At 40.3% G+C, this 12,500-nt stretch overlaps 2 protein-coding genes across 3 annotated transcripts in view; both read left to right on the forward strand.

Moving 5' to 3' along the window:
* Window positions 1-4,562, forward strand: part of LOC134185935 (F-BAR domain only protein 1-like) — a 15,455-nt gene extending 10,893 nt beyond the window's left edge. The window contains exons 18-23 of the mRNA XM_062653824.1: window positions 293-614; window positions 1,338-1,499; window positions 1,552-1,678; window positions 2,019-2,274; window positions 3,437-3,601; window positions 4,375-4,562. Of these exons, the coding sequence (XP_062509808.1) occupies window positions 293-614; window positions 1,338-1,499; window positions 1,552-1,678; window positions 2,019-2,274; window positions 3,437-3,601; window positions 4,375-4,400 (1,058 nt within the window). The 3' untranslated portion in view covers window positions 4,401-4,562. The remainder of the gene's footprint in view (window positions 1-292; window positions 615-1,337; window positions 1,500-1,551; window positions 1,679-2,018; window positions 2,275-3,436; window positions 3,602-4,374) is intronic.
* Window positions 4,563-6,006: 1,444 nt separating this feature from the next.
* Window positions 6,007-12,500, forward strand: part of LOC134185934 (dedicator of cytokinesis protein 7-like) — a 37,351-nt gene continuing 30,857 nt past the window's right edge. For both annotated transcript variants that reach the window (XM_062653822.1, XM_062653823.1), the window contains exons 1-11: window positions 6,007-6,097; window positions 6,195-6,315; window positions 6,403-6,587; window positions 7,477-7,548; window positions 7,617-7,749; window positions 8,039-8,115; window positions 9,132-9,282; window positions 10,380-10,465; window positions 10,906-10,972; window positions 12,014-12,235; window positions 12,322-12,500. The exon at window positions 12,322-12,500 is cut by the window's right edge and continues 65 nt beyond it. In XM_062653822.1, the coding sequence (XP_062509806.1) occupies window positions 6,057-6,097; window positions 6,195-6,315; window positions 6,403-6,587; window positions 7,477-7,548; window positions 7,617-7,749; window positions 8,039-8,115; window positions 9,132-9,282; window positions 10,380-10,465; window positions 10,906-10,972; window positions 12,014-12,235; window positions 12,322-12,500 (1,334 nt within the window). In that variant the 5' untranslated portion in view covers window positions 6,007-6,056. The remainder of the gene's footprint in view (window positions 6,098-6,194; window positions 6,316-6,402; window positions 6,588-7,476; window positions 7,549-7,616; window positions 7,750-8,038; window positions 8,116-9,131; window positions 9,283-10,379; window positions 10,466-10,905; window positions 10,973-12,013; window positions 12,236-12,321) is intronic.

Genomic DNA, 12,500 nt, shown 5'->3' on the forward strand with positions numbered 1-12,500 from the left:
CACACACACACACACATGGACGTATGGACACACATGTGCACACACACAGGCACACACACAGGGATGTATGGACACACACATGCACACACACACAACACACACACACTACATCCACACACACACACACACACACACACACACACACACACACACACACACACACACACACACACACACACACACACACACACACACACACACATTTGCGATTGATTCTATGTTTGTAGTTTGACTTTACTTGTATTCGTCTTCGTATCCAGACAGATAACTAATCCATCATATTCTATTTCAGGTCCTATACTTGGTGGTCAAAGTCCAAAGAAACAGAAATTTGTTGTGGGTAGTGGTGCTCTCCTTGCACCACCACCAGGCAGCAGAGCATTTTCTGTATCATCACACCACAGTCCAGAAACCGTTAGAACGAGCACTCCGACTCTAAAGGAAGACGATACAGCCGTACATTCAAACACAAAGACAACACCCATATCTCACACTCCACCAATGCCATCACCCATCACTAGTCCAAGTCATTCAGGAGCCGAAGTCACATGCCCTATTGCAATTGCGTTCAGTGAAGTCGTCAATGCCATGTTCAAAGATCCAGATCCGAAGCAGTAAGTTGACTAATTATTATAAATTTTTTTAAAAATTTTAAATTAAAATTTTTTAAGTGTACATTGTATGTAATACACTGAAGGAAGGAAATTGAGTCGGAATGAAGTTGTGCGATTTCAGGGGTGGCATTAGATGTTCGACGGCTCTAAGAATTGTTGTAGATCAAAGGGGAGAAACAGTGCGTGTAGACGGGTGATAGCGACTCCACAGTGCAAGACCGGAACTAGTTGTTTGGATGAACTATGAATCGACGTATAGAAACTGAAGTTGTATGATGCACTGTTTATCACGTTGGTCTGCAAAACGTGTGAGAAGTAATCAGTTGTAGGTATGCGTAGGTGCCTGGAGATGATGACCAACAATTTGGACATTCTCTCTGTGGGATATTAATATCTGTCATGATTATTAATATGCATTGTGTTTATTAATATTAATTGTGCCCATTAATATTAATTGTGTTTATTAATATTAATTGTGCTTATTAATATTAATTGTGCTTATTAATATTAATTGTGTTTATTATTATTTGTGTTTATTAATATTAATTGTGGTTATTAATGTCAATTGTGCTTATTAATATGTATTGTGTTTCTTAATATCTGTTGTTTTATTAATATTAATTGTGTTTGTTAATATTTGTTGTGTTTGTTGATATTAATTGTGTTTCTTAATATCTATTATGTTTATTAATATTAATTGTGTTTATTGTGTTGTCATTTTAGATGTTTGGTGAAGGTGACTGGTGACATGATGATCTCGTTTCCTACCAGTGTGGTTCAACGTCTTGCATCACACACGTCCTCAACTTTACCAACTCTAACCTTACAAATTGTCCATGCCATCGAATTGGAGCACGTCCTTCCAAATACTCGCCTTCTCAATATGTTAGCATTCTTTCCTTTATTGTCAGTGCTTGTGTTGAGGTGCTTTATTTAGTGAGTCACAAGAGAATAATGCTATTGTGCTGAAATTTTCTATGGGCTCGCTTGTTGCGTATCTGAAGCGGCAAGTTGCTCAGTCGCCGTCATCGTCTTATCACAATGCTGATATTCTCAAATATCAAGTAAGTTGTATGCACTTTGGTAGACGTTTTGGTATTGACATTGGTTGGTTGTACAAATGATTTTTGTTTTGGTCTGTGTGTCTGTTTGTTGTCTGTCTGTTTGTTTGTCTGTTTGTTTGTTTGTCTTTGTCTGTTTGTTTGTCTGTTTGTTTGTTTGTCTTTGTTTATTTATCTGTTTGCTTGTGTTTGTTTGTTTGCTTGTCTGTATGTCTGTTTGTCTGTCTATTTGTTTGTCTTTGTTTGTCTGTTTGTTTGTCTGTTTGTTTGCTTGTTTGTTTGTCTGTCTGTTTGTTTGTTTGTTTATGTGCAAACTAGATGCGTGTGGTTGTCTTTTATTTAGGTGAAGAGTTCAGGCACAAATATTGTGCCGCTCACCTTGTGTAGCCACTGGAAGTGTGAACCAACTGTAACAAATCTGAAAGTTGATTATACATATAATGACAACGTATTGGCTGGTGGTCAACCTCTGACTGGAGTGACTGTTATTGCACCTGTCAATGGAGGAGTGCAGTCAATGACATCAAAACCTGAAGCAGCTTGGATTGCTGAGCAATCTAGAGTCTCATGGCGACTGAATGAAATTAGACCACCAGCGGGTAGTCACGGCAATGTTACATTGGTGTACTGTGTTGAAGCTGTGCATGTTGTACTTGATCCTAATATGTATGAGAGGAGCATGTCTGTCTGTCTGTGTGTGTGTGTCTGTGTCTCTGTGTGTGCATATGTCTGTCTATTTGTCTGGTCTGTGTGTCTGTCTGTCTGTCTGTCTGTCTGTCTGTCTGTGTGTCTGTGTGTGCATCTGTATGTCTATTTGTCTGCCTGTCTATGTGTGTTTCTACCGGTCCGTTTGTGTGTTTCTGTCTGTCTGTGTCTGTATGTGCATCTTTTTTGTCTTTGGCTCTGTGTGTGCATATGTCTGTCTATGTGTCTGTCTGTCTGTTTTCTATGTCTGTTTGTCTGTCTGTCTATGTGTTTGTCTGTCCATTTGTCTGTCTGTCTGTAACATGTAAATATGGAGGAGGTCCTGTCTGGACCCACAATACTATCTTGAAGGGTTGGAGTGAATGTTTGAGTGATTTGCACATTCCCCATCAAACCGAACCCCGGCATCGTTTTGTTAGTAGCGAAAACCGTCCTGATATGACACTCTTTGATTCTGAAACAGGACAGAATCTTGACGTGGATGTTTCATTAGCACACCCATGGAGTAAGGATGCTCTCAACCACGCACACAGAGAAGAAGGGTATGCTGCAAAAGTAAGAGAGGAGAAGAAACTAAAGAAATACTCAGGAGAGGTCCTGCATGGTGGTTTATCATCCAAGTGTGTTCCACTAGTCTTTGAACATTTTGGTTTGTGGGGCTCGCACGCACACAAGTTTTTGTCTCATATATCTAGGCAAAGCTACAATACCACTCATGCACATCCTTTTAACAGCGCTCAACGTTTTAAGGCATTCTGGAGAAAGCAATTTTCCATCATTCTTCAGAGATGCAACGCCAGAGTGATTTTGAGGAAGCTGTCGAGATTTTCATGCAGTACAAACGACAGTGACATAATGTTTGACTGCAATGTTGTAGGCCAAGTCCATTAATGTGTTATAATTTGCTTAGTTATGAAGGACTGGTAGATATTTGAAAGTTTCCTGTACATACGTAGAGTTTTGATGATAATAAATGAATCTGTCTGTTCATTTGTCTGTCTGTCTGTCTGTCTGTCCATTGTCTCATATATATCAGACGATGCTTCTTTTTGTCAGGTTCTGGTTCAGTTCAGGCAAAGTTTAATCTTTCATCTGGTCCCGGCTCTCCGTCTCCGGTAGCACTTCAGTTTATGTGTGATGGAACAACCTTATCAGGCATCAACATTCAAGTAATTAGTGCAGGATACAGACTTTCACTTCTCAAGAAGACATTCAAGTCAGGTGAGGTTTTTTCAAGAATTTGGGATGTGATTATGTGAACACATAATTGGCGCTGATAGGAGACTGTTGCTAATGTGTTGATACATACACGTATGGAGTAGGTTACAGAGGAATGTAACGTAACACATTAGTTTGCAGGCAGTTTGTGTTTATAATAGTCGGACAGAGTGTCGATGCAAGACACATTTAATATACAGATAAATGGACAGACACATAGACAGACAGACTGACACAGACAGTGGATTGTTTACGTGTGGCTGTTGTCTGTCTGTCTGTCTGTCTGTCTATGTGTCTGTCTGTCTTTCTGTCTGTCAAGCTAGCACTAGTGACATTAGAGAGATATTTGTATGAGTTTCAAGCTACTGAACGCAGCATCTCGGATGCCAAGTGCACGATGATGTGGAGCAATGTGAAACTCTAGCGTATTGTCTTTGCCCCACCTGCTTGTCTGTCTGTCTGTGTTTCTGTGTGTCTGTCCGTCTTTCTGTGTGTCTGTCGATCTGTTTGTCTTTCTGTCTTTCTGTGTGTCTGTCTGCCCATCTGTTCCTGTGGCTGTTGTCTGTACCTTTGTAAGCAAACCACTACTCGTGTCAATCTGTCTGTCTATGTGTCTGTTCATTTATCTGTATATCAAACGTGTCTTACATTATTACACTCTGTCTGTCTAATATCACTACAAATATTAATATACACATTTAATTCAATGAATTATTGCTACATTGTAGGTAATTCGTGGTACTTGAGCATGTGATTGTGACTCTCATTGTGTTTAGGGAAATACACGGCTGAGCAAAGATGATCACAATAGAACTGCAGGAAAGTTAGCTTTTTTACTACAGTACTGTAGAAGAGTCTGTTGGTGGTGATGTGGGTTGGGTCTCGTTACACTTTCTACGATATTGTCTTGTAACATCTAAATGAACTTGCAAGCACTAGTGACATTAGAGAGATATTTGTATGAGTTTCGAGCTACTGAACACAGCATCTCGGATGCCAAGTGCACGATGATGTGGAGCAATGTGAAACTCTAGCGTATTGTCGTTGCCCCACCTGCTTGTCTGTCTGTCTATGTGTCTGTCCATCTGTTTGTCTCTGTCTTTCTGTGTGTATGTCTGTTTGTTTGTCCATCTGTGTATCTGTCTGCTTGTCTGTCCATTTGTCTGCTTCTGTGTGTCTGTCTGTTTGTCTGTCCATCTGTCTGTGTTTCTGTGTGTTTGTCTGTCTGTTTGTCCATCTGTCGGTCTTTTTGTGTGTCTCTCTGTTAGTCTGTCCATCTGTCTGTGTTTCTGTGTGTTTGTCTGTCCATCTGCCTGTTTGTCTGTCCATCTGTCTGTTTCTGTGTCTGTCTGTTTGTCCATCTGTCTGCTTCTGTGTGTTTGTCTGTTTGTCTGTCCATCTGTCTGTCTGTTTGTCTGTCCATCTGTGTGTTTGTCTGTCTGTCCATCTGTCTGTCTTTTTGTGTGTCTGTCTGTTAGTCTGTCCATCTGTGTGTTTCTGTGTTTGTCTGTCCATCTGTCTGTTTGTCTGTCTGTTTCTGTGTGTCTGTCTGTTTGTCTGTTTCTGTGTCTGTCCATCTGTCTGTTTCTGTGTGTCTGTCCATCTGTCTGTGTGCCCGTCTGTTAGTCTGTCCATCTGTCTGTTTCTGTGTCTGTCCGTCTGTCTGTCTTTGTCTGTCCATCTGTCTGTCTTTTTTAAGTTTTCTCATTCACTTGTAGCTCACATGCTTCTCTACATGCATACGGTCGAATTCTCCTTGGATACTCAAGGGTCAGTGAAGACTGTGAATAACCATCTCTCAGTAAACACTGCAGCAGTTTGCAAATAAGCTAGACGATTCACGAAAGGCCCAGATTTGCATTTGGTCTGCACTACTACAGTAACACCAAATTTCAAGATCCTACTAACACCATTTTGTAATCCATAAATATCAATATGATAGCTCAAGGGCGTGGTACAAAAGAGTGACGTCATAGCTAACCTCAAATTCTCAAACTGTTGAAACGCTAACGGTAACCAGTTGACAAAACTATTTACGACAACCATTGATTTAGCGAACGCTTTTGCGTCTATCTAAACCAGTTGCACGGTGCAGCTTTCACTCATCCTTGCGGGTGAGCAGCTGCCGCCCTCGTGACCAGATGTTTCCCGCCTTGACCACAGCTGTTTCCCGCCTTCACCACAGCCGGTGTACAAAGCGACACACAATGTAGCTAATATGCGTGACACAGTAGCTACAATGCACCACAAAACTCAAAAAGCCTCCGCGTCGTCCACTCCACAGGCCTACGGACCACACGGGCGTCACATTCGCCTCTACTTCGCCTCCTCGTCAACACCACTTTACGAAGACCCACGCCCACACACACCGACATCCGTGACAGAACAATCCGCGCCAAAGTCCCGTATAACCAGAAGTTCTTCACCAGAGCGACGCAGAAATCCACAAAGAGCCGACATGTCTGGTAGTCGGCGTGCATTCGCTGCCAAGCTGAACAAGTAAGACAAAAATCGGCGTCTGAGGCCCCAAAAGAACCACAACTTGATGTCTATTCGCTTCTTATCGCTTGATCTAACACTCTGTTGTCTACATTAGAGCCCAGGGAGCAGCAGAAGCACGTCGCGACGCCTCTGAGACGATTGAGGAGATCTTTACCAACACAACTTTTTCCTCATCTTCACCAGACATTTTAGGATCATTTTCAACTGCTACTGCTGTGTGTCACACTTTCTATTTTTTATTTTTCATTTTTATTTTATTTTTATTTTTCATTTTTATTTTATTTTTTATTTTTGTGTGTTAGACTCCGTTGTCTCTCAACGAGATTGTGAATCCGATCAATTATGAGGAATTTGTGGAGAAGCATCAGAGTGTGATGGATAAGGATCCGTTGAGAGACATGCTGGTGTTTCCAAAGGATGACATTGAGGTGGTTACTGTATCGCACCGCTTCAGGACGACTGAGACGCCTGTTCCTCAGGCTGCACAGTATGTCATGTAGAAGGAGTGTCTGTCTGTTGTGTTTGTTTGTTTGTTTGTGTGTTTGGCTGCGTTGATTACTTTGTATGTTACTTTGTTTGGTTGTGTGTGTGTGTGTGTGTGTCTGTGTCTGTGTGTGTGTGTGTGTGTGTGTGTGTGTGTGTGTGTGTGTGTGTGTGTGTGTGTGTGTGTGTGTGTTTGGCTGCGTTGGTCACTTTGTATGTCACTTTGCTTGGTTGTGTGTGTGTGTGTGTGTGTGTGTGTGTGTGTGTGTGTGTGTGTGTGTGTGTGTGTGTGTGTGTTTGGCTGCATTGATCACTTTGTATGTCACTTTGTTTGGTTGTGTGTGTGTGTGTGTGTGTGTGTGTGTGTGTGTGTGTGTGTTTGGCTGCATTGATCACTTTGTATGTCACTTTGTTTGGTTGTGTGTGTGTGTGTGTGTGTGTGTGTGTGTGTGTGTGTGTGTGTGTGTTTGGCTGCGTTGATCACTTTGTATGTCACTTTGTTTGGTTGTGTGTGTGTGTCACTTTGTTTGGTTGTGTGTGTGTGTGTGTGTGTGTCACTTTGTTTGGTTGTGTGTGTGTGTGTGTGTGTGTGTGTGTGTGTGTGTGTTTGGCTGCGTTGATCACTTTGTATGTCACTTTGTTTGGTTGTGTGTGTGTGTGTGTGTGTGTGTGTGTGTGTGTGTGTGTGTGTGTGTTTGGCTGCGTTGATCACTTTGTATGTCACTTTGTTTGGTTGTGTGTGTGTGTGTGTGTGTGTGTGTGTGTGTGTGTGGGTTTGCATGTCTGTTTGCCTGCTGGCCTGTCTGTTTATGTATCTGTCTGTCTGTCTGTCTGTCTGTCTGTCTGTCTGTCTGTCTGTCTGTCTGTTTGTCTATCTGTCTGTCTAATTATAGAAATGTTAAAGACATTCATGTGAAAGAGTGTGTTAGTCTGTATCTCACACATCGGCCATTGGTCAACAGAAAGTAAGCTGAACATATGATGAGCCCAAACATTTCGTCTGATAAATTTCAACTCCAACATTGTCGTTCAGGTATAACAGCAGCTATGGAGGGCAGACACTGAGCATGTCAAGAATGTCGAGAGCAAGTACAAAGGCGCCCGATTTTCTTCGAACTCTTGCAAGACATGAATTTGAAGTGGACGGTGTGATGCCTGATGAAACGGTAAGGCCTAGACACGGCTACATACACAATGACATGTACACGTACACACACACACACACACACACACACACACACACACACACACACGTACACACACACGTACACACACACATGTACACACACATGTGTACACACACGTGCATGCACACACACGTACACACACACACACACGTACACACACATGTACACACACGTACGCACGTGCACACACACACACACACACACACACACACACACACACACACACACACACACACATGTACACTTATTGTTTTGTTTTCTATTTCAGGATGATGGACACAGTGGTGTGCAAAGGAAAATGTCGATTACATCAAACATATCACTGAGGAGCTCCCAGATGTCAATGTAAGTTTTATGCAATTACATTAATATTAATAGCTTAAACACTATATTAAATAGATACAATACTAAAACTACACGTCAATGGTTAATTAATAACTGCAATCTGCAAACTCTCAAAAGTCTATGCAGTAAAGTTTAGAGAACAAAACGACCATTTACCTTGTACCCAAACAAAAATCCAGTTTCCATTAAAATCAAATGTAGTAATGCAAAAGTTAGAAATCAAAATTAAGAAACTATAATTTTACCCCACATTGAAAAAAATTAATAATTAAAGTTTTTTGTTAAAAATTTAAAAATAAAATTTTGTTAGAAGTTAAATATTAAATATTTGGTTAAAATTAAAAAATTATTTAAAATTAATTGTTTTGTTAAAGTTAATTAAAAAATTAAAAATTAATTTTTTTTGTAAAAAATTAAAACTTAAAAATTAAAAATTAAAATTAAAAATTAAATAATTATTTAAAATTAATTGTTTTGTTAAAAGTTAATTAAAAATTAAAAATTTGTTTTTTCTGTAAAAAATTAAAACTTAAAAATTAAAAATTTATTTTTTGTTAAAAATTAAATTTTTGTTACATATTAATTAAAAGTAAAAATTTTTTATTAAAAATTGAAAAAAGATTTGAAATGTATATAGTAAATTAAAAATTTTAATTTTAATAATTAACAAATTAAGATTTTAAAACTACAATTTACATTTTAAATTTTAATAATTAAAAATTTAAGAGCATTTTAAGTATTTAAAATTGAAAAACAAAAATTAAAATTTGAATGACAAAATTAGAAACATGAATATTGCAATGCAATAATTGAATGGACCAACTATCCACTGACTCTCTTTCCAACTGACACACACACACACACACACACACACACACACACACACACACACACAGACACACACACACACACACACACACACACACACACACACACACACACACACACACACGGACATACACATGCACACACAAATGGACACACACACAACTATTTGTTTGTTTGTGTTTACGTAGGATGTATGATCTGCAGTCATCGGAAGAGGATCCATTGCTTGAAAACGTGATGGACATTGTACATCCTGATAAGGTCGACGGCGAAAATGAGATGAAACGAACACAAGACAGACATCAAGCCTTGTTCTCCATATATCCCATGCCGGATGAGGTCAGTGTATGTATCTGATTTTAAGTGAAAGTTGGCATGCATATGTACACACATTATAAAGCCGGCGTGTGTGTGTGTGTGTGTGTGTGTGTGTGTGTGTGTGTGTGTGTGTGTGTCCATTTATGTGTGCATGCATGTGTCCATTTGTGTGTGTGTGTGTGTGTGTGTGTGTGTGTGTGTGTGTGTGTGTGTGTGTGTGTGTGTGTGTGTCTATTTGTGTGTGTGTGTGTGTGCATGTGTCCATGTGTGTGTGTGTGTGTGCATGTGTCCATTTGTGTGTGTGTGTGTGTGTGTGTGTGTGTGTGTGTGTCCCCGTTTGTGTGTCCGTTTGTGTGTGTGTGTGTGTGTGTGTGTCCGTTTGTGTGTCTGTTTGTTTGTGTGTGTGTGTGTGTGTCCGTTTGTGTGTCTGTTTGTGTGTGTGTGTGTCCATGTGTGTGTGTGTGTGTGTGTGTGTGTGTGTGTGTCCATGTGTGTGTGTGTGTGTGTGTGTGTGTCCATGTGTGTGTGTGTGTGTGTGTCCATGTGTGTGTGTGAATGTGTGTTTGTGTTTGAAGCAGGCTCTCAAACGGTGTAGCAGAGGGACGTAATCAGAGAAATAAGAGATACTCTCAGAAGCCCTTATTGTTCTCAGATACTCTCACCATTTACTGTACTATACTATCCAGTTGGAAGGTTGCAGAAGTTGACCGCTCCTGTTAGTGAAAACACTGCGCAAGTACCAGACTTGTCCAGTTCACTATTATAGTCTGTGACGTCACTGTCACGCGATATCATGCCCCGCCTTATGCACCCAGCATTGCCCTACTGTAGTGTAAACGCACGCTGTCCTAGTTTGCAACGATCGGGTTGAAAATGTGTCAAACAGCACCGGACCAGTTCGGTTCAATAGTGCCAATGTAAACACAGTATTTGACGTTTTGGGTGATGATGATAATAACTGCGTTTTGTATGCTTGGTTAATATATTTGTTTCCAAAATTTCAGAATGGAAATTGGCTGGGCAGCTTTATTTTCTTTGCTCCGTTTTCTGTATCTTTTGTTTATTATATTTCGGTATTGAGTTGTACGTGCGAGCGGTTGTGTGTGTGTGTGTTACAGGATGATTATGTTGACAGACGCTTGTTACTGCCTTCACCGACTGAACATTTTGGATACAGAGTCATGGTCAAGTGTCTTGAGTTGAGGTAATCAACCATTGTTCATTATCCTATTACACACACACACACACACACACACACACACACACACACACACACACACACACACACACACACACACACACAGTGACACACACACACACACACACACACACACACACACACACACACACACACACACACACACACAGTGACACACACACACACACACACACACACACACACACACACACACAGTGACACACACACACACACACACACACACACACACAGTGACACACACACACACACACACACACACAGTGACACACACACACACACACACACACACACACACACACACACACACACACACACACACACACACACCACACACACACACACACACACACACCACACACACACACACACACACACACACACACACACCTGTTTTACTTGTTGTATTTCAATTTGTTTGTCTGCAGGCTTGATTTAGAGATCGAACCTATCTTTGCCATGATGGCTTTCTATGATGCTAAAGAGAGGAAGAAGGTGCGAGCAAAGTGTCTGTTTCTCACTGTTTGTTTGTATCCAGCTACTCTCTGATAGTATATCTTCTTGGATTTTGTGTTGTGATTAGTACACATAGCCATTAGTGTGCTGCAGTTTTCTACTGACTTGTGTTGTTTGATTGTTACCTTCAGACCTACAATAATGGGGTGCCTTACCCAGTGCTTTTTGGTGTCATCGCAGTTTGGCTTTGTTTAGATTGAATGTTATTGATGTAGTGGGTGGAGCTTTTGTTGTCATGACTGGGTACATGCTTTTATGTTTTCAGAGATGTTTGTGTGGTGGTTTGTCTCTGTGTCTGGCTGTGTGTCTGTCTGTCTACCTGTCTGTCTGTCTGTCTGCCTGCCTGTTGCCTGTTTCTCTGTCTGTTTGTCCATGTTCATGTCGTATTGGAGAAAAAGATTTTCTACAATTGTACAAAGATGCAATGCCAAAGTTATCCTTAGAAAACTTTCAAAACTGTCACCTAATCATGGTGATTTAGATAGATTATTTGATTTTGACATTCAAAGTCAAGTCCATTAGTTAACGACTTTGTTGTTTGCAAGGACTGATTTGTATTTAAAAAATCCTAGCATATGTACAAGTAGAACCTGTATAAGAATAAATTATATGTCTGTCTGTTTGTCCGTCTGTCTGTCTGTCTGTTTTTCTGTCTGTCTGTTTCTCTGTCTGTTTCTCTGTCTGTCTGTTTCTCTGTCTGTTTCTCTGTCTGTCTGTCTGTCTGTCATTCACATATATTTGAACTTTTATCTATGATACATTTTGCAATACAGGATACTATGTGCTGTCTAACTACTAGTAGTGTCCATCAACTAAACTAAGCTAAAATTGAAACTCGTCTGTCTGCCTGCCTGTCTGTCTGTTTGTGTACCTGCCTGTCTGTGTGTCTGTCTGTCTTTCAACACCAATATCTTTAAACATCTTTCTTTCATCATACATTCTCTAGTTATAATCATTGTGTACTCGATTGTTCGAGTATCTATTCTGTTTCCTTGATAATTGTTTCCAATTTTATTTCAGATATCAGAAAATTTCCATTTTGATTTAAATCGTGGTGATATCAGTAAGATGCTGTCAGTGCATGGCGTAGAGAAGTGTATGCCATCAGTCAGTCGTTCGGCTATATTTTCCATCACGTATCCAAACCAAGACGTCTACTTGGTTGTAAAACTGGAAAAAGTCCTACAACAAGGAGACATATCAGAGTGTGCCGATCCGTATATGAGAGACTTGGATTCAAAGGTATGCCACATTGTGTACTCATTGTCTGTTCATGTTTTAAGTCTGCTTGTTATTTGCTTAACTAACCAACAAGCTTTTGTGTGTAGACTCATGAACGAGTGAAATATAGTGCGGCAATGAACTGTGAACGCTTGGGGAAATACAGAATGCCGTTTGCTTGGACAGCAATCAATCTTATTGACATTTTGCAAGGCAGCACGAATATGGGTGGTGGAGTTGGAAATAACACAGCGTTGCCAGCAGAAGTGAAGGGAAATAGAGACTC

The sequence above is a fragment of the Corticium candelabrum genome, chromosome 10 (assembly GCF_963422355.1).
Source record: "Corticium candelabrum chromosome 10, ooCorCand1.1, whole genome shotgun sequence".
Taxonomy (NCBI): Eukaryota; Metazoa; Porifera; class Homoscleromorpha; order Homosclerophorida; family Plakinidae; genus Corticium; species Corticium candelabrum.